A 21,541-nucleotide genomic window follows, 5' to 3' on the forward strand; every position below is an offset into this window, starting at 1 on the left:
GCGCCGCCTCATAATTATCTATATATATATAGATATATTTATATGTATATATATATATAAACGACAGCGCCTACCGCCATAAGAATGACCGATAATCGATATATAATCATCGCGGTGTAAACAATAAATGGCGACACGTATATCGAGAGGTCTCATATTTATAATATATATCTATGTAACGCTTTGGACGCGCCTTTAAACTCCTCCCTTTCGATACGAAACGATAATATATAACTGTAAAATCCATGTGGAATATAAAAAATATTCTCTTGACGTTTCCTACCTAACTATATGAAACACTGCGCTAAGACTGTATACTTCGTTACGAAACGTATATGCGCGCGCGCGTTTGTGTGTACGCGTGTACCTGTTTGCGTCTGTGTATGTACTGTAACGTTGTATACGTTGTCCATGTGTTTCACGTTCGTAGCTGTGTGTCTCTGAGTGCGTGTGTGTGTCTGTGCGTGCGTGCGTGCGTGTGTGTGTGTCTGTGTGCTGTGTGTCTGTGTGTGTATGCGTGTGTAACTGTGTTCATCTACAACGTCTGTTCATGTATGGTATATTGTAGTGTAACGTATTCGTATATGTGTTCCGTCAGCTTTACGTACGATCTTTCTGCTCGAGCTTACGCGAAAGTGTTACGTCTAAGAAGCGAGGACAACCTGGGGTCCAGATCTCGACGTATACCTGACCGGTAGCGTGTTCGCTACACGGGAATGCATCGATCGCCCGTCTCGAGATCTATCGTTCTTCCTTAACGCGACAGAAACAGAGAAAGAATCTGCATGAGCTGTCTGCTCGTTTTGAGGAGTCGCGCGTGGGAATGGACCTTCGGCCGCGTCTCAGCCCGTACAAACGTCTCTTAATTCTACGAGATATGCCGCTCAACGAAATAGGGCTTGAAACAAGGAGAGGTAGGGCTAGCGGACAAGGGCAGGGACACAAGGGTAGAATGTATATAGAGTCGCGGCCAGACTCATCGCGTCTGGTCTTGAAAAGGTACGAAGATCATTAACTCTTAACGCGTGCAAAAGTGTTACACTTGCATTGTACTTGACGAGCGATTACAAGAAAGGGACGAGATGAGAGATAGAAGTGAAAGAGAAAGAGAAATAGAGAGAGAGAGAGAGAGAGAGAAAGAAAGAAAGTGGGAGAGAGAGAAATGAAACTTAACATCGGCTACGTTTAGCGGAGGTGTCGACGGTCGACCGTGAATCGATCGATCTGCGCGTCGGAAATACACCGTACATATCGATACACTGGAAACTTAGCGTCTCTATACACAGGGCTACCTAAGAAATAAGCTTCCGGCAGGCGAGATTTAAACGATACGCCGCGCCGTTCGAAACACGCCTGCGCGAAAGCGTCCACGGTTTTCTAACGTTTTGATCCGTTTACTTTACAAGACATTAAGACTGGCTCTGTTGCGATTAGACGAGTGTTCAACGAGTGTTTTGGGATCAGGCTATTATTTACCTACGATTTCTTTCTTGTCTTTCATCTTTGCCCTTGTTTCACCTTTCCACGTTTCGTATTTTCGCGCGCGGATTTCCAAATTCGTATAGATACAGCGGGGACACCGGTGCCATTCCGAGCTTTTTGCCATTCGACTAATTTCGGGAGATTTTCGCTGATTTGCGAAAAATCGCGCTTCCTCGCGAATTCCTTAGTGGGAGTATACCGTCGTTGAAAACTCGATGAAGGAAAAACAGTGTGTTCCGGTAAAGGTTAGTTAATCGTGTGTCGTAATCGCAGCATTCGTGGGTGATCTGATGTGTGTACGTGTGTGTCACGGTTTACAGAAAGTGATGCATAATGTCTACGCGGTATGTACAAGGTTGATTTTCTATCCGACGCTCGGCAAACACCGCGTCGGTGTTTGCACGATTTATGCCCAAATTAGATATACAGTTGATTAAACGCGTTATTCTCGCGCCTTCGCCGTGGCAAAGCAGCGCGAAGAGACGATCGCGAGCCGTCTGTTTCACGCGCAAAGTCCACGCATCTTATTAGAAAAAGAGCGAAAAGCTACGAAGATCCTCGCGGAATGTGTGAAGAAGCGATTCACTCGTTAAACTCCTCGTCACTGGCAAGTCGATACGGTGTGAATGCCCTGTTCGCCGATGGTAAACGCCAATTTTATACTTCTTCCCGGTGTAACGAAAGAGAAAATAAGGGAAAGTATATATCGAGATCCACGGGGAAAAACGACGCGCGAATCAATCATTTCGCGTTGCATCGATGAAACGGGCATGCGTGATATTTAAGGCTCGTTTCCACCGTCTTCGACGGCCGATATCCTTCCCTTGCGAATCAAGCGACCGTTCGAACGTCCATCGTTCCTCTGGCTGTCGTTTGTGCCCGTTCGAAAAGTCGGGCAACGTAGAAAGTGAACGTTTTTTTTTTTTTTCTAGAAAATACAACGGAATGATCGTGGAATGATCGACATACCGGCAAGAACGATCGTTCGAACGTCGTTTGCTTTCTTATTTTTCTCGTTCCTTCAATTTCGATCGACGAAGAATTCGTGGAAGAGTAACGTACCACTAAAGGGGAAATAATGTTCGACAGTGCGTTTATAGGTGAAAAGTCGATAGAGAAAAGAAAGAATTGAAGCGGCCAAGGTGTAGAAAATAAAGAACGATCGGTAACGAAGCCTGGAATAGTCGGTGCCGTTTGAAGCTTTCCCTCTTTGCAGCTATGCACGCGTATTATTCGACCGTTTCACTCTGTTCCCGAGAACTGTAAGTACTTTGGAGGAAAAGAACGGGAAAAGAAGAAGCTCGATAGAGCTAGGAGAAAAGCGGTAGATTGGTAGAAGAAACTAACGACGAATGGGAGGCGTTCACGGCCCGGAGGCGCGATAAGAAACGGGAAGTAATCTACGACAAAAGTAACAAGAAACAAAAGATTACGAATTGCACTTGGGTTGGTCTCGGGCTCGCGAGCCGCGCTTTAATTAAAAAGTATAAAAAACAAGCTACATTAAAAAAGAAAAAAGAAGAAAACGTACGTATATTGAAGAAATTGATTCGTAGTTCGTGCGTTTTTACTTGAAATTAATCGATAACCTTAACGAATACGTAACGATGATGGTAATGGTAATGATGATGACGATGACGATGATGATGATGATGATGATGATGATGATGATGATGACGATGATGATGATGGAGTAATAATAAAAATGAGGATGACCCGAATGACGAGGACGCGTAAGGACGATAATGATAACGATATCGATGATTTAACGACTCGTGATGACAATGACAACGACAATGCGAAAAATGGGGATGATAATGATAAGTACTACGTACATTAACCTATTAACAAACGCACGATTGTGTTCGCGTTAACGCAGACACGCCCACATACCATACGTATTTAACAACGTGAAATACTTTACCCGATACCTATATTTACGAGTGATGTAAATTTTTTTAATGGTTCACGGACTAACTAATGTTCTTGTAACATATATAGACGGCACTAGTAATAGAGATAATGTTTCTAATGATGGTGATTACACACGTTAAACGCGCTTGTGTGCGTGCGTGTCTGTACTTCATCGCGAACGCATGCCCGTCGAATTCACAGACTTTCTCTTTTCGAATAACAATAGTAATAGTATTAGTAGTAGTAGTAGTAGTAGTAGTAGCAATAGTAGTGGTAGTAGTAGTAGTATTAATAATAATGATAATTATAAAAATAGCGGCAATAATTCTACTAATAATAGCGGATAATAAAAATAATAATGTAACTATCAATGTTAATAAAAATATCAATCCTAATCATCTGAATAATAATAATAATAATAATAATAATAGTAATAATGACAAACGTAACAGCAATTAATACGCGTAATTAAATCAATGAGTCTCGTCGTTAGCGTTACACGCATAGAGCTAAAGCGGAACAAGCGCTTCGTTATTACGACGATTGCCGTCGTAATCAGAAAATAAAATTCGCCGGAACGATTAAGTATGCCCTATTTACGATCGATCATGGTCGACCAGTGATACAAGATAAAACGGCGTAAGACGGCTCGCTCTCGCATCGACGTTTCTTTCCTCGCGACATTTTTTGAAAATTCGAAGCAACGAGACGAAGGCACGTATCGCGCCGCCTTCGAAGCTTCATCGTATAGAGAGCACTCGGTTTTTTTAATTAATCGTAGGGAAAAAAAAATCGCTAGACGAAGCTCGGCTCGTGTGCACCTTTCCTTATTTTCTCTTTGATCCGGTGTTCTTTTCGTATCGAGAGGTTCGCTCGAAGGGTCCCGCGTCTTTCTCACAGCCACGCTAACGCGGTTCTCAGTCAACGATTTCGAAGAACGTTCTTTCCTCCCCCCGCGCTGCTTTCCGACGATCACCAAACGACGATTATCGCAAAATCTCGCGTTCCCTCTATACTTCCTTTTTTTTTTTTGTTTTGTTTTAAGAGCATATAAAAAGTCGTGTGGCACATTGACGGTTGGAATGTTATCATTGTTTCATTAAATTTATAATAAGAATCATAATAATTAATAATAGTAGTAATATAGTACTTCTTTGTGTTGTTAATAATATTCTTTTATGTATGTTTAATAATTAATTAATTAATTAATAATAATAATATAATAATATATATTTATATATATAATATATATAATATGTACCTTTTTTGTTTACTATAGTAGTTTGTTTCCTCTGCACTTATCGTTTATATTCTGTGCTGACTGCGGGTTTTGATTTGAGGGGACTTTCACCCGGCCCCGATCGTCCGACGCCATATTTATAACTCGTCGATCGTTCCCCGAGCCGGCGATCGTAAAAACGAAACGAACCGAATCGGAACGACTCGACCGCGTTATTTGAATAATCATCGCGCCGAGACGATACGGGCTACCAAGTGATCCTTGCTTATTATTTTTTTTTTTTATTTTTTGCATTGCTCTTCGTGGCATCTGCGTTTGCGTTGATCACTGTTGGATAATATGAGATGTATAGATTTTTAGTAGCTGTACTTGTAACTCGGATGCACGGCGATCGTAGCGAGTGGTCGCACGTAGCGACGAACTCGCGATCGCGACGTGCTCTGCTCAGACAGAGAGAGATGTCTATTGTTGCTGCTTGTGTGTTGCTGGTTGCATTGTTCTCGGTGCCCGGGTGAGTATGCAACCCGTGGCACGGCGCAGGGAAACGATCGGACGGTCGCGGCGTCATCGGTTCGAACGGAACCTGCTCTTCGATCGGTCGAGCTGTTGCTTTCTCTTTATGGATACGTTCCACAGGACTCGCGAGAAAATTCGTCGTATTTCGTGCCCGTAGACGAAACTACTCGTATCGACAGCGATACGATCGCAACGAATTTTCGTCGTGATTCCGGTAAAGAAAGACGCGCGACATGTCGAATCCGAATGACGCCCGTCACGAACGCACCCCGCTTTAAACTGTAAGGAGACGACTGGTATCGGGAGGCTGCAATATTGTTGTAGCTGTATGTAGAAAGCAGACTGCGTGTATTGTTATACTTCTGGTGTTCGTTTAGCGTGTCACTGAGTGTGCGTGTGTGGTCGGAAATGCGGGTGAATTTTTCAAATTGCTAAAGGTTGTCCGGAGGGGTTGCTCATGTGGATGGATGACGATCTGTCCAATGGGATTTCGGTGCGGAGGGGATCGGAGCGTGGGGATTTTACATCCGGTTTGGATTCTTTAGTTTTCTTTTTTTAATCTTCTTGTCCTTAATTACCTCTTTCGCTTTCGATCGGTTACTTTAAACTTTAAAAACTTTGTAGCGCATCGGAACGCGCCCGGGCTCGCCGAGAGTTTCGGCGGGACGCAGTGATCGTCAAGGCCGGAACAACGAACTGCAGCTCGAAGACGAAGAAAAAACGCGAAAACGGTTGGCTCCTCGAAGAGGTCTCTCGTATACGTAACGCGCCGCTCGGACGTGTCTTTTGATTAATTCACCGGCAGTTCAGCGTACTTGGTCCGTAACTAGTTGGTCGTACTTTGAAGTTCCGGTGCGTATGATTTCAGAGTGATTTTGGTACAAACAGGTTTGATTGAAACACCGAGTCACCACCGTTGTTCCAACGTTCCGAGATTCGTTGGCGAGCCGATTCGATCGGTCGTTTCATAGTCATACGTGATCGCCACTTCTTTTCATCGATTCGACGAGTTTTCCTATCGATCGACTCGTTCCTTCGTAGTTCCAGTCGGACGTTTCCAACCTTGACGTTTTGCGCGGCGAGGCCGGGCATACACAGTGACAATATAGAAAAACGGAAAGAAACGAAAGAACACGATATACAAACAACTAAAGCGCCAAACTACGAGTACTACCGGTGCTAACTACGTAGTACCAGCGCCATTTTTTCCTAACGCCTACTAGTCGAAAAGTCTAGGCATAGTCAGTGTCGAGACCGACCGCCTCCGATCTGGCCCGCCACCTTCGCGGAAATGAGATCCGCGACCGACGAGGACGCATCGCTCTAACCGCAAACAAGACCGACTCAGTTCGCTCCTTAAACCTCGAAATAGGAACATGAAAGTAATTTCGATTCGTATATGGAACAAGAAGTAATTGTACTTTAAAGAATACATCACCTTTTGATGGACGAATAATACCTTTGTTTCACGAACTTCGTTTTCACCCGTTGACGCTCGTACGGACGCAGCAGCGATCGCGCGCTTTCCCTTTTCTTTTCTCTTTTCTTTTTTTTATTTGCTTCCATTTCTAAATACTTTCCCTTCTTACTTCTCAAAATCTAACGACGCGAAACTCGAAATTTAAACCGATTGACGTTAGTTAGCCGAGCAGCCAGTCGATGTCGGCGAATCGCGCAACCGTTATTTTGTTCTAAAATATTCGACAAAGGTTGAATAAAAATCCCGATAGCCTCTAACACTTGCCTCTACCGAGCACCGACCGATCGCAGCTGTCTCTCCGCGGGTGTCGAATCGACGAGCACCCATCGGCCGTGGCGTCACGCGTAAATCTTAACCCGCGCTAAGAGGTTTTCCCAAACTGCGGCGCGAGATAAACTATCGCTAGAAACGTGCGTGTCTGTGTGTGTGTGTATGTATGTGTGCCCGAGAATGAAAAAAGACGTTTACTGCGGCAGCGAGAACGGATGATTTCGCGTAGCTCGTTCATTCCCAGCTGTCGCGAGAGAGCTTTGCAAAGAAATCGCTGTCAGTCGCAATACGAGGAGGCTCCGCGATTCGGGCTGATGTCGGAGGCGTGGTCGAGCACTGGCTTTCCCCGTCTTTGCCATTCTCGCGCTCAAATCTTCCGATTCTTTTTTTTCTTTTTTTTTCGTCGTATATCTATCTACCTATCTATTTAGATTCCTTCCTTTGCGCGTGTGCCGTCCGTGTGAAGTTACGCGGACAGCGCACGGGCGTACGCGTTAGAAGTTTCCATAATTATATTTCGGTGTCGAGAGCCGGACGTCGAATCGACGCCTTGTCGACTTTGTTCGCCCATTTTGAACACAAATCGGTAAGTTCCAGCGTCGCGTCACATCGCGCCGTTTAGCGTATACGAATTCGCGGAAGATTCGACCCACCGCTTCAGGGACGACTTCCCGCCTTTTAAAGTCATTGCATGACTAGAGCCTACGAATTACGAGCTTATTAAAGCCAATTAGAAAGGTACCAAGTTTTCCACCGTTAACGGACCGTACCATCTCGGTTTCTACGTTGGTTCAGGCGGTAATTTATCTACTCTCTTTGGCCCTTCTCGATCCTCGACCGTGCGCGTCGTTCTTCGTTTTCCTCCTTCCCTCTTTTTGATTCGATCGAAAGACATCCGAAAAAGTGCCGGCAAAAATTGATCCAGGTAATACAGCTTAGTTTTCGGTCAAGCGATTAAATTTCCCAACGTCTTTGTACAATTGTCCACGAGACATCGAACTGGATATCCGTCGAAGAAAGACGCGAACGTTCGAAGATAGAGAAAACGGCGTATCATACTTTGTCGTCGAATCGACGTCGGCTGCTTCTTGCAGTGTATGCGAGTACGTGTACGTGTTCTATGTAATATGGTAACGTATGTCTGTGTGTGTGTGTGTGTGTGTGTGTGCGTGTGTGTGTATGTACGCGTGTTCGTCCGTTTATCATATGTATGTTGTACGTGTTATTCTTATGTGAACGACAGGCCAGCTCTTCGTTGATCACGAAAATCCCAACATTCGAGAATGCGTGAATTGAAAATAGAATTTAAAAACACGGTAACCTAGCGCGTAACAGTTCGTTTTCTTCATTTTTTCTTCGACGTCTGTTTGACGTGTACGTGTGTGGGAGTGTAAATGTGTGTCGAAGAGTGTTTCTCGCGCATGTGTGTATGCGTGCGTGTGTGTTCCTGGGTTTTGTGTGTGTGTGTGTGTGTATGTGTGTGTCATCAAGAGTGTGTTGTCTTTGTGTGTGGCGTCAGTGTACCTAATTGCACTTATTCGACAAAACGGAACGTAAAAATGAACGCAAGATGGCGGCCGGACGGCCCTGGAACGTATACGGAGGTAATATACTTTTAAAATTTAGCTTTAAGGTCGCCCATCTCTATTTTTTTTTTCCACTTTTCATCTTTGTTCTTTTGCCTCTATCCCGTTCACTGCCTCCTGACTTTAAACCAACCCCACCATAGAACTAAAACTTCAGTTTGCTGCTACGGTATTACATTCGTCGTTCGTTCTGTTGCGAGTCGTAAAAACGTAACGTCGAAACTTAGGCACAATTTGGAACTGTTTAGACCATTTCTACACGACCCCACCCCGACGGTGTTCGCGCGTCTACCGTTCGAAGAAACTGATTGGCCAATTTTCAATCGATATTTCGTCAGTCTTCTCCGGTTAAGTTCTAAGGTTCGATAATCGTTACGAGGTTCGACTTGTTTCTTTTTTCTTCTTCTCCTTTTCTTCTTCCTCTCTTTTCTTTTTTTTTTTTTTTTTTTGATTCGAACGAATTTCTTCGAAAATTATAACGCACGAAAGAAACGAATGTAGGAAGAGTTTTCAGTGGACGGCCATCCAATTTTACTTCGGCAACCGAAACACGCGAACATCCCCTACGCAAACCATACCAAACGTGACGATACTCTGTGAGGTAGCTGACATTGAGCCGTTTCAGGGCCAATCGGACCAAATCTTCCAGTTTTTGGAAACACTAACCACCCGAAATGATCGTCGTTGCTCGATGTTGCGAGGCTGACGAACAAAGAAACAAATTATGCGATAAACGATTGAATTTTGACGATCGAGAGTCTAGACTTAAAATTTCAAGCGAAAAGATCATTTATTCTCTCTTCCTTCTCGTTTTTACTTTTATCCTGCGACGTAATTCCGGGAACGAGAAGAAAATCGCTGTTGGTATTCGAATGTTCTCGTTTGCCCGCGATGAAACGGAAAACGCGCAACGAAAATATATGAAAGCGATGAAAAAACGAGAATCTTTGGGCCCGATTTTCCGAGCAATGCCCGCCATCTTGGTCCCGTCTGACCACCGGTGTGGATAAACGTAATCTCGCGATCTCGCTTCTCCCGTATTTGTTTCATCTTTTGGTTTCTTTTTGTTTGTTTGTTTGTTGGCTTTCAATTCGCTCTCTCTTACTCGTCATTTTGTCTCCACACACCGTAATTACAATAGTATTTGTTTTTTTTCTTTTATATCCGTAATCTTACACATATACACTAGCTGGTTACAATAATTTGTGAAAAATATACATCAAAATTTTGTTACTTTTTACATCACAGATATTTTAATATAATATATCTTCTTTTAATTCTTAAAGATTTCTTTTCCTCCCCGTTTTCGACCAATCCGTCTCTCGCCGGATCGTTTCAGCGTATCGCCCGCGACGTAAAAGGAGACGGCCGGAAAATCTACGAACGCGAAATCATTCCTCTGCCGACGTATCTCCCGCGAGAACGAATTTTGAAATGCCTTTGAAGAAAAGCCGCGTTTGATCCGATGAAATCTGGCTTGCGATTTCGAGAAGCCGATTCCACGACGCTGCCGCTACGTCGTGTGTATTAATACAATCCTTTAGTTCCGTGCTAACTGGATTTCTTATTCTCGTCCCGCCGTCTCCCTCGAAGAAAAAAAAGGAAAAAAAAAAGAAGAACGTAAATCGACACTTCTCTCTACAGTCGCGTTGGCAACGATATCTGCCCTAGCTTATGCGACCTCGTTACATCCACCCTAACACTCCTCTCTAGCTATTTCTTTCAAAGAACGAATTTCGATAGCGACAATTTTCCTAAAACCGCTGTACACGATAACCAATGGACAGAATCTGTCCGTACGCCGATAATGTTTAAAATCACAGAATGTTGTCCAATTTTATACCTCTTACGTGAATATTTGCCCGCAAAAATAGAGAAGCATCTCTTTCATTTTTCTAGAAAATTTGTTTTCCTCTCTTTTCACGTGTGTTTTGTCAATCGTAGCAATCGGTTCGTCGATGTCCATCGTTTCGGACACCGGAACGAAGAAGTTCCGAATTCCCCGAGCCGAGAACCAATCGTCCCTCGGTCTCGTCGATCGAAATCGCTGTGGCAGACACGTTGACGCGACTGTGTCACTGGGAAATCATTACACGGCAGCCTCGTTAATTACGCCGTTAGCGCCGATCGTCCCAATTGTCGCGATTCAGTCGTCCCGTTCTTAGCGAACGCGGACGAGTCTCGTAGCTCTCGCGTGTCTAATTCGCGCAGGAGTCGAGGCTGTCGTCGTCGAACCAGAAATTTCCTCTTCCACCACCCCTCTCCCTTCCGGAAACCTCGCGGATCGATCCCACGAGACAAATCCGCGATTACCATTTTTGATTATCGTCTCTACGCGAATTCTCGAGAAGTCATTTTGTGCGTTGTGCATCACCGAATCGAAAGTAACAACAAAATTTCACCCCTCTCCTGTCTTTTCCTTTCGTTTCTTCTTCTTCTTCCTCTTCTTTTCTTTTCCTTTTTTTTTTTTTTTCTTTACTTTTAATGTGTTCGAAAGAACGAACGAGAGCAGCGTCTCGCGCGCAACATTTTTCCGACAGGACATTTGCCGAAACCATTGAACGAACGTCGAAGCTCGAGAAATGGACGAGCGGAGGAAATCTCCGACGACGATGAGGTCGTCGATCTCGCGGACATAAGTCTAATTGCGGCGTCGCGCCTCTCGTTTCCCTCGGTTGTAAAAGCCGCGGGAAGCTACCGTGGAACCGCGCGTGGATCGACGACGACGGATATCGACTCCTGGTTAGAGAACGCGTGCAGAACGTCGCGACGTATACTTTTTTGTAACTGTAATTGAATTAACGACAATCATAATTTACGCACGTTTTACAATCATCCGCACGATAAATATCCATTTTTCACATCTAACGATAAATCTTTCGTAAAAGGGTATTATCGGGAGTCTCTGTTGTCCCGGGTGTGTCGGTGAACTGGATTTTTGCAAGGTAGAAAGGTGAAGGGGATTCGATTGAATCGGGGGAGGGGGTTAGAGGGTTTTGGGGGGTAAGAGTAAAGTTAGAAAGGCAAGAGGGATGAAGGAATGGGAGTTAGGGTAAAGGGCGAAGGGGAAGAGGAAGCAGGAAAAGAAGGCGGTAGTTGGAACGAGTGTAAGAAATATCCTTCCCTTCCTTTTTTTTTTCTTTTTTCTTGTTGGTGTAGTGCCTGGCGAATGTTTAGAAAAAGGTATCCTTTCCTTTTTGTTTTTCTTTTCTTTCGAGGTATCGTGTAGGTAAGATCACACCGAACAATTTACACTTTGACGCGAAGCGGGTAGTCGGCTGGTGAGTGATTAAAAAGGGGTGTGTTAGTGGATACAGGGTTAGAAGGAAGGTTTTAATTTACGTTTACACACAATCATGATTAGTGCTTTGCTTTTCACTTGTGTTTTTCTGCTGTTCAGCTTCGATATTAATTTTTTTTTTTTATTCTTTAACCCTAAGGAGACCTTAACGTTTACACTCAATAACTTGTTATTTTTTTTTTTTAATAGTTTTCCGACGCGCTTCTCTGCGTGGGTGCGCTTCACCCGTCTTTTTTTTTTTCATTCCCTTTTAGAGTTTTCCTCCTTAATTCACGGTTTTTTTGCTTTAAGTTTAGGGGTGGATAAATTTTAAGTTTAGTTCCAAAAAACACCGAGAGAGTAGCCTTGCTTATACGATTTACTTTTTTTTCGTAAGGTATAATTTTTTTTGCGTTAGTAAGGAATTTTTGCTTTTTTTAAAACACCGAACATACATGCCTTATACTTTATGTACAGCCTAGAGTCTTTCAGTCGTTACTTTACTTAAAGAGAGTCATGAGATGAGTGCGTGAATTATCCTTTCGTTTCCTCTGTCCTCGTCCTTTTTTTTTTTTTTTTTTTAGAATCAGAACTTGTGAAATCCTCCTCGACACGCGAGAAAGACGGAAAAATCGTGGCCCGCGGTGTGTACTTTAACGCGCCGAACTTCACTATTTTCCTCGAACGTGGTAACGTTTTCTACGCGTGTTTCGCTAAAACCAGTCATTCTGCTTTCGAATTCGCCTGCTTTCATCGATTTCGTCTTGGTCCAACGTCCTGCTCGGCTACTACAACTAGCGAAACGACGAAATCACCACTTCTTCCCTTCTTCTTCTTTTTTTGTATTTATTTTAACGTGTTCATTCTATATAGTCAAGGATCTCCTGTCGAACGGAATTCTAATCTGAAATACGAGAAGATACCTCGATAGTCGCGCGCACGACGCTCATGGATAACCTGCGAAAAAATTAGTCAAAAGAGGAGGGACTGGCGTTCTTCGTGTTGTATCGTCGCTCACCGCGACCGAAACGATCGTGATAGAATTTCGAAATTTCCATTCCAAGAAGTTTTGACGTTCGCTGGCCTTTTTGCTCGGAAATTACGTGATTTTCCGAAGCTTCCATCGGCTGTGTTAACGTCAAAGACGCAGATCAAGTACGTAACGATGACAATGGTGATAAAACGTTATATGAATTTTGCAGAGATTAATTTCTAAGGATCAGTCGCATCGTTGAAGAGAAGCGAAAGAGGAATTCTTTCTCCGATACTCAACGATGATGCTCTCTAGAACTCGTTACGGTAGCTGCCGTCGTCATAGTCACCGTCATTGCCACTATTAATGGCCGATAAGAAGCTTCGAAAAGTCGTTTAACGTCCGGAAAGAGTATCAACGAACATCGGAACGTGTTTCTTGAAATGGAAATCTCTGAATTCCCTTATTAGAAATAACGATGGCCGATCTTTTCGACGCGTTCGAATTTCATCTAATTTTGCTACGTTTTTTCTTCGACGTTAAAAGGAAAACACCATCGAGATACAATCGTGTGGTTCGTAGAAAAAGTCAGACAGGAAGAAACTAATGTCCGATCGTACGAAACGTCGTCACACTCGCCTGATTTATCGTACGTTTCGATCGTCGACCACGCGGATCGACTATCTAGAAGAGAAAGGGAACCGATTCCTCCCAGAAGCGAGTGGGATGTTTTCCTCGTGAAGAAATTCTACGAACGCCGCCATTACAGCTGCTTCTCTTCCTCTACGCGATAGAAAATTTGCAATTCGTATCAAAATGCGTGGCGTTGCCGCGCGTAAGAAAAATTTTTGCACTTCGGTAATGAACAACCGAGTGGAGAACAAGCGCACGCCTATACATATAGCAATCCTTTTTCTCCAAATGCCTTATATACATCTACGCGTTTCCATTTTCTCTTTCAACGTTTTCCTCGTACATCTCCCCTCGCCGCAGTTCCATGGAACAAAACGATCGTCGTCGATGAGAGAATCGAATTAAATTCGTCTGTCTTCCCGTTGCTTCTTCAAACGACAATTCCAATGTTCTTCGCTTTCGGAAACGTAACGCGCGTGTTCGTGAAATATTTACTTTTTCGTGCATCGATCAACGATAAGAGCGATCGTTCCCTCGTCGATGAAAATCGTTTCGTACCTTTCTAAACAGCTTATTCCCGCTTCCCTCTTTCGTCCTTGTTCGATGCGACCCGTTTAAGAGGGGGTACGCGTTTTTACCGAACGCCAGCCTCGAAATAACCGAGATTAGAGAAATATTGTCGCCTTATGAAAAAACGTCATCTATACGCGCGCCAACAAAAGTCTTGGCTCGTTCTCGTTTCGCATACGTTCGTAATGACCAAAAATATATGTATATATATATAATATATAATATATCATTCCTTATATAATTATGTTGCTCCTTACGAGTTAAGTAATGTTAGTAGTAGGTAATAAGTTTTTTTTTTTTCTTGCATTAGGTAGTTTTACATCGATAGAGGAAAAAATACGTTGTTGCGTCGGCAATTATTCTTATTTCTTCATTTTTTGTTCGTCTTCTCGTCGCGTTCGCGCGTTCAAAATGTCTATCATCGGCCAACGTATCCGCGCGCGTTGTCGACCGGACAACCCTGCAGAATTTTCATCGCGCGCTCCTACCCAACGCGTATCTTCTCTACGGACGCGTGCACGCGCGGACTGTTTCACGTGCTGCTTCGTCTGTTCCCCGTTTTGTATTTTAACGCCGGGCCGTTGCATAGATCGGCATACGGTAATACCGTACACGCGCATTCTTGCTTACCCGACGGTGTCAGAGGCGTCCATATGTACGTGTGAAAATAAGTGTATCACCGAGCGAATGAGTACGTCTATCTGCGTGTCTCTGTGGATGGCCATGTGTGTGTATCGTGTGTATGCATTCGGTACAATAACGTTGCATCGTGTCTTGTATCCGTTTCTTGCCTTCTCCTCCAATCGAAATATCGCCATAGTCAAAAATGTACTACCGGTACGACCTACCGTCAGCTGGACGGAGATCGAGCGCCGGATACATGTAACTGATGGAATCGCAGTGGGTTCACGGGTGGTTGGGTAGCATTTACGCATTTCTGTGTTTTCTCTTTCTTTTTTTTTTCGTTACTCGCTTTTCCGTCTTTTTTTTTCTGTTTCCTCTATTGCCTCGCGACGTTCAAGGGGCTTCCGGGTGGAAAGGGCAGGGTCAGGCTCGGGACTACTACCGTTTCGTGCCACGTTTCGCGTTTTCTTCGAAACGTCCCTCGTCCTATACACGCACACACACACACCAACGGAGGAGGTGCTCGGCTTTCACGCCCTTCTCCTCGGAAACGGTCGCGCGTTCGCTTTCATAGTCGACGCGCGACGAAGTCGTGCACGAATTTCCGGTTCTTTGTCGGTTCTGGCCGATGGTGTCGAGGCCAATCGCGAGACACAACAGTGACAATTATCGAGTACACGTTGGTGTACATGCTTGAACCGAAACAGAGGGAGAAAGAGAGAGACAGAGAGAGAGAGAGAGAGAGAGAAAGCGGAGGCCGAGGATCCCCGACCGTGGCAACGTGGTGTGTAAAATGCCGGTGCATTGGGCGGGAATGTGGACTCTTACCGTCTACACGGATCGTTCACCGTATATTATTCGTTACTTGTATACTTTACTGATCAACGATACCGACTTTCTTTTCCTACTGCTCAACGGAGTCTTCCATGCTGATAACGGATCCACGTTGCTCCGTCGTTTGCTGGCTGTTGGTCTGCTCGCCGGACCTGTTGTTCCCGATGTTGTAGCCCCGCTGCAGTTGCACAACCAATCCGCTCACCGCATCGTATTCCTTTTGCTGCTGTTGTGGCTGCTGCTGTTGTTGTTGCTGCGGTTGCTGCTGCTGCTGCTGCTGTTGAGTCTTCTGGCTCGAATGATCTACTATAAGCTTACTATCACAGGCACTTTTTTTCTCAGTTGATACGGCGTAGAGATTGTGTAAGTCCGGGTAGTGATTCAGCTGCTGCTGCTGTTGCGGCTGCTGAATGGTCAGAGTCTTTCTATCGCGGTCTTCCTGTCCGCCGTTGTGAACCTCCCGTTCCCTGCTGCTACGATCGATCCTCGAGTCCCGGGTACTGTCCTCGTCTCTGCTTCCGGCCCTTGAGATCGAGAGAGGTGTCGGCGGCGACGTGAGTCGATCGCTGCCGTCGTCGTTCCGGCCACGTTCCGACGGTGACGGGCTAAGGTCGACGGTGGGCACGCGTTCCGGTCTTTCCGGGATCGGCCTACCGGTTGTCGATGGTCCCCTGTAGCTCTCGTCCTCGCTGCTATCCTGAGCCAGCCTCGACACCGGCGTTCTCCTCGAGTTTCTGCACAGTTGATCGATCAACGTTTTGCCCCTCATCGATTCCGGGAGTTGTTGCTGCGAGGACGACTGCTGCTGGTTCCTCGCGTCGGTCATTGCCCTCTGGTCCCTTGGAATTCCCGTCTCGAGGCTCGACCTGATCAAATTGTCCAAGAAACTGCCGTTCGCTCCCGAACCATCGTACAAGCTCTCGGACACTTCCCGTGGTGCTTTGCTCATCGGCGTGCTACGAGAATTCGAGGTTCCAGGTGATTCAGCGGTGCCAGCAGCGACGCCTATCCCGTCCCTGTCTCGTTGTTGGTGTTGTTGTTGTTGCTGCACCATGGCCGCGTTTCTTTGTTGTTCCTGCAGACCGCGGATCCTACTCGTCGCGAAGTACTGTTCCGGTAGGATCGTTGGAACGTTCGGCGCTCCTGCCATGAACGGCGATGGCATGAACGGCGGCGGACTCCAGAAATTAAACGGCGTGAATGGCAAATGAGGCATGCCTTCTATGAACGGCGGCATCTTGATCCCGTTGGGTCCTGGGATACCGCCCGGTGACGTGAACGGTTTCTGTGGCTTTAATTGTGGTTTCTTGTCCGCCGTACCTGGTCGTATGTTCGCGGCTGCTGCCGCCGCTGCCACGGCTGAGGTCTCTTTCGTTTTATCGTCCGACTGCTTCTGGTCCCTGGAAATGGTAACAAAGAAATTAGTAGAAAGAAGTGGAAATGCTACTCTTGGCAGGCAAAATATAAACGTGAAATAATATTAGGTTGTCCGAAATGTTTCTTTCGTTTTATACGGAAACAATGTTTTTTGTTTTATATTAGTTTATTGAATTATGCACGAACATAATAATAGAAATAGAACGAACTGGATCATACCTGATTCGATAAAATAATATGAAACAGAAATTCGTGTCCATCGGACCACCTAATATGATTTCGTCCGTAAGAGTGAGAGAAAATTGTAGAAAGATTATTTACGTTCTAGCTAACGAATCAGATAAACAAGACCGTCCAAGACTTATGTCTCGATTAATCGAAGCAATAATATTCGAAGCGTATCGTCGGGGCATTAAAGATACGCCAAGACAAGAGTTTAGGCTAAAGAATAAGAGGAATAATCGCGGCATCTATTGTAACAATGTTAAACTTTACGTAAACGAAAACTCGACAAAAGGGACAATACACGGCAGGAAATTTAATCTAGTCGTACGATTGAGATAAACCGGGCGCGGCTATGAGATCGGGTCAAGCATGAGCACGTACCTGACGCAGATTAACCGTGACGCGAGATAGCGACAGTCGTGCTCGACTTACGGTGTCGATTGTTAAAACGGGGTCGACTACGCGTAGACGGAGACTTCTGAATTTTTCAAACTTTCCGACGATTAACGGAGACCGGCTCGTCGATTTATACCCCTGCGTGCTCTTCTTCCATCGGCTCCTTTCAGTTCTCCCGAACACGCAAAGGTCTAAATCGTCTGAACAGTTAAGATACAAGAACAAAAAAAAAAAAAAAAAAACGGCGTCAACGACAGACGCGTAGACGTAAACAATAGTCGTCCGCCGTTGGTCATTGCGACGAGGCGATGATCTGTCGTTGCTACAGATTGGCTAAAGCGTTCACATGCTTATCGAACGATTTAATATAAGCAACGATCGACGATCTACACATGAACGTACCTCTTCCTTGGCCTCATCAGGTGCCGTTCCTTAACTTTGTACTCGAGGGTGGAGTGCGGTACTCCGTAATAGCTGCCTGCACGATGCACGCTCATTTCACCCCGCTGAACCGCGCGCACAGCCTCCACCAGGCTATCCCTGTCGTAGTTCCTATACTTTCCGCGTTTCGGTCTGGTTCCTTTGCCACCGGTAGCTGGTTTCGGTTTGTTCGCTTCTTGGGCCTGCGGTTTCGCCTGCGACTGGGCTTGCTGCGACGCCGGCTGAGGCGGAGTGTATCTGCCTCTTTTGAACGGACTTGGATCCGTCATTATCGCTTGCTGCGACTGTACCACTCCGGCCGGTTGACATCCGGGCATTCCGGCTGTCGCGACCGTTTGACCCTCTTGGAATTTGACGCTGATGCTTTTCGCGATCACGTCGCGGAAATTCACGGCTACCGTTTTCCCCACCAACGAGTTGGTTGGGCTACTGGTGCCGGAGAACGCTGGACTCGCTCGTTCCAGGAGACCCGGACTCGAGGCTGCTGTCGCAGCCGCGAATCCTTGCGCGAATGCGGCCGACGTTGGCTCGCCGTTCTTGCTCGAACATCCAGGCGTGCTCGCGGGCTTGTAGGACGGAATCTTGAGGATCGCTCTGCCTTGAGCACTGTCGCTCGCCTCTTCCTCGATGTTTGGGTTGAAGTCGTCGTTCGTCATCGGGCCACGTTGCTGCTGCTGCTGCGTCTGCGACTGTGCCTGGGCTTGCGGGTGCGTCGAGTGCGGTTGATGGTGATGGAGCTGCTGATGCGGTGGCTGCGACTGGTCCCCGTTTACGCTTTTGTTTAGCCTCTTGTCTTCGCTCATCAGCCTTCTCATCACCTCTGGAATGCGATAGTCTTGCGTCTCCATGCCTGTTGATACGACAGAGATAGTTTCAGTTATCAATCAAAAGGAGCGTACGTGTTTGTTAAGAAATACGATTTCGTTGGTTCTTCACGCCTACGAACATTTGTCGTAATCGCGGATTAGCCCCTGAGAACTGTTTAAGCCACTTAAACGAACTTCCATTCAGAAAGTGGAAAAAGTGTCGCCGACCCGTCGACCACCATCTGGCTTCTATCGATTTCCGAAGACCTACTCGCTCGTAATACACTTTTCGACTTTCGTCTCGGCCCTTGCTATACACTGGTCGGCGAATGAGACGGTCTAACGTCTATCGGAAATAACCCAAATCTCGTGTTTCGACGGACGTACACCATTTCACGCACTTAGCTTTCCTACTATGGTTGCTATCGCGAATTTTATCTTCCACTTGCGAAAATACTGATTTTCGTTTTTACTTTTGTTTTCATTTCCTCTAACCTAAGCTACACACATTTCGATAGATCTGCGAGCTATAAAATGTATCCGCACATACCCTGCTTCTCCGAGCGAACAAATTTTTCTCAGATACTACGTTTCATCTCCATCGTACGAAGGAATCTTCATAATACTAGATAACGCGGAATTTAACATATGATTGCATTCAATAACACGTAAATGTTACAACAACTATAACGACGCGCAAATACTTTTCGTAATCGCCGCGTGTACTATGTGTAATTGTAAAAAGTATATATATATATAATACGCTGACAGTAGTTCGAGAATGTTTTAACAATATTTGTCTTCGTGGGAACACGACGCGCATAAAAATTCGTTGGTTCGATGTTCTTAACGAAAGAAAAACGAAAAGAAGCCAACTGGAAAAAGGGTTAAGCGTGTTTCTCACCTTTAAATGGCGCAGCTGCTGCAAGCATCTTTTGAATATACGGGCCGATGTTGGCGTGTTCGAGCCCTGGCCACTCGGCTCCCGTCTCGTGTCCTCGTTGTAGCAACGTTCTGAGGGAATCACCGCCGCTTCCTTCGAGGGCGGAAAACCTGACAAGGTCTTCCAAAGACAACAGTGGCTTCAACAGAGCTTTCTCCACTTCTTTCTCCTCTTCCGCTCCGGACAGTTCTTTGTCGTCCACCTGTTAAGAATATTTTTTTCTAGCGTATTCCACACATTCTAGCCGCGATAAGGAAACGAACAATTCGAAACACGAATCGTTAACATCGATCGATCCTCTCGAGGAAAGTCTCGTCTTACGTCGATCATTATCGTAAAATCGGTATAACACTTTCTTGGCGACGTTCTTTTCGCTAGCAGGATTTCATCGAGAGGCGTTCTTCTGTGTTTGTATTTGCGTGTATGTCTGTGTTGTAACAGTGTCGGTTGTCCATGTAAATACACTCTTCTTCGTCGAATGCAGAATGACCAAGCGTCATGCAGGAATTTGCCAGATAGAATCGTTCGCAAAAAGCATGTACGACGTATACAAAAATAAAAAGGACACAGAAAAAGAAAGGAACGCTTTGCCCAAATGTTACTCTCATGTAAAGTTTCCTGTACCGGGGTGGTTTTTCGCGCGAAAAGAAAGAGAAAGGCATGGTCGAAAATTGAAAACCAGCTCGAAAGTGTCTCGCTCTCCGACGAATAAAAAGGACCCGGTGCTACACACCGGCCATTGCCTCGTAAATATTACTCAAACAACATGCATTCAAAGTAAAAAAATCTACCAGGACTAAACTACCTGCGCTTCTCCTAATGACACCAGGCAGAACGTCGTTAAAAAGGAAAATGAACCATCGATTATTCGATATTCCAAGATCCATTTCCCAACAAGCGTCGTGCATCGTTCGAATGTCAAGATATTACGGACGCTTTTGGAAAATTAATTTTCGTCTAACGTGTATCAGTTTCTCGAATATATGTTGCCGGATAAGCCACGCCACTTGTCAGCATGCCTTGCTATATTGCAACGCCACGTAGAAACCATTACTTCCTGACATTCCCTTGCACCATAAAATCGACAGCTGTACTAGTAATACTGAAGCACGATCGTCTGTACAAAACACATCGAGGATGCATGGTGTCGAGGTCGGAAAAAAAGCGTATGTACTCGTGACAACGAATTCGAGGGCCCTAAGAGCCCGTCGCGAACAAAAGCTCGCATCCAAGAAGAACTCTCTCCTCTCGGCTCGAAACGATCGTCCCGAAGACTTACCTCGAGTCTTGCAACCTCGCCAAGACCAAGCGGCCGTGTGTTAAACTACAAATAGTGAGATAAAAAAGTTAAACAGCCCATGCAAAAACATTCGACACTACTGAGCATCACGGCAACCGATAACGAACCGCGTGAACCGATCCATCTTCGTATTAATCAGCTTCATTTTCCTTTATTTATAGTCAAATTAGAAGATGGAATATGCTCGTACGACAGTTGCAATCTCCTGTACCTGTATATAGTTCGCGAGTTGATCGGTTCACGCGAACTCTACGATCACCGTGGCAGAGGTATGTTTTGGGGAAGCTCCATTCGTTCTTCCTAACCAAAACCACACTTAGATACAAATAGGCGGTCTTCCTTCGCGAACGAATTATCGAGATTCAACTGGTCTTTTATATCTCTCTGCAACCCCCCTCCCCATTCCCTCTCCGTCATATTCTCTCCTTGTCCTTGGATGCGTCATCTTTCGCTTAAGATAAATCGCGTCCAAAGGCATCATCTCCTCTATCGAGCGTAATCTTTCCTCGCAACGTCCGATAACTTATGATTAATGACGGTGGAACGTGTATCGAACCTGAAAGGAACTGCACGGTAGACTTTTTAATTAAGCAATCATACGTATACGAAGAATTGGAAATCGAATCGAACACATGGAGATACTTTAGAGAC

General features: G+C 45.3%; 1 protein-coding gene across 9 annotated transcripts in view; it reads right to left on the reverse strand.

Moving 5' to 3' along the window:
• Positions 1-4,411: 4,411 nt before the first annotated feature.
• LOC117209845 (mushroom body large-type Kenyon cell-specific protein 1) overlaps positions 4,412-21,541 on the reverse strand; it is a 94,465-nt gene continuing 77,335 nt past the window's right edge. For 6 of the 9 annotated variants that reach the window (XM_033452273.1, XM_033452276.1, XM_033452272.1 and 3 more), the window contains 4 exons: positions 20,870-20,914; positions 19,552-19,792; positions 17,803-18,691; positions 4,412-16,802 (listed from right to left, as the gene is read on the reverse strand). In XM_033452273.1, coding sequence (XP_033308164.1) covers positions 15,473-16,802; positions 17,803-18,691; positions 19,552-19,792; positions 20,870-20,914 — 2,505 coding nt within the window. In that variant the 3' untranslated portion in view covers positions 4,412-15,472. The remainder of the gene's footprint in view (positions 16,803-17,802; positions 18,692-19,551; positions 19,793-20,869; positions 20,915-21,541) is intronic. The other 3 variants (XM_033452274.1, XM_033452279.1, XM_033452271.1) reach the window with 1 other exon arrangement.

Source organism: Bombus bifarius, unplaced genomic scaffold (assembly GCF_011952205.1).
Source record: "Bombus bifarius isolate JDL3187 unplaced genomic scaffold, Bbif_JDL3187 scf7180000008194, whole genome shotgun sequence".
NCBI lineage: Eukaryota > Metazoa > Arthropoda > Insecta > Hymenoptera > Apidae > Bombus > Bombus bifarius.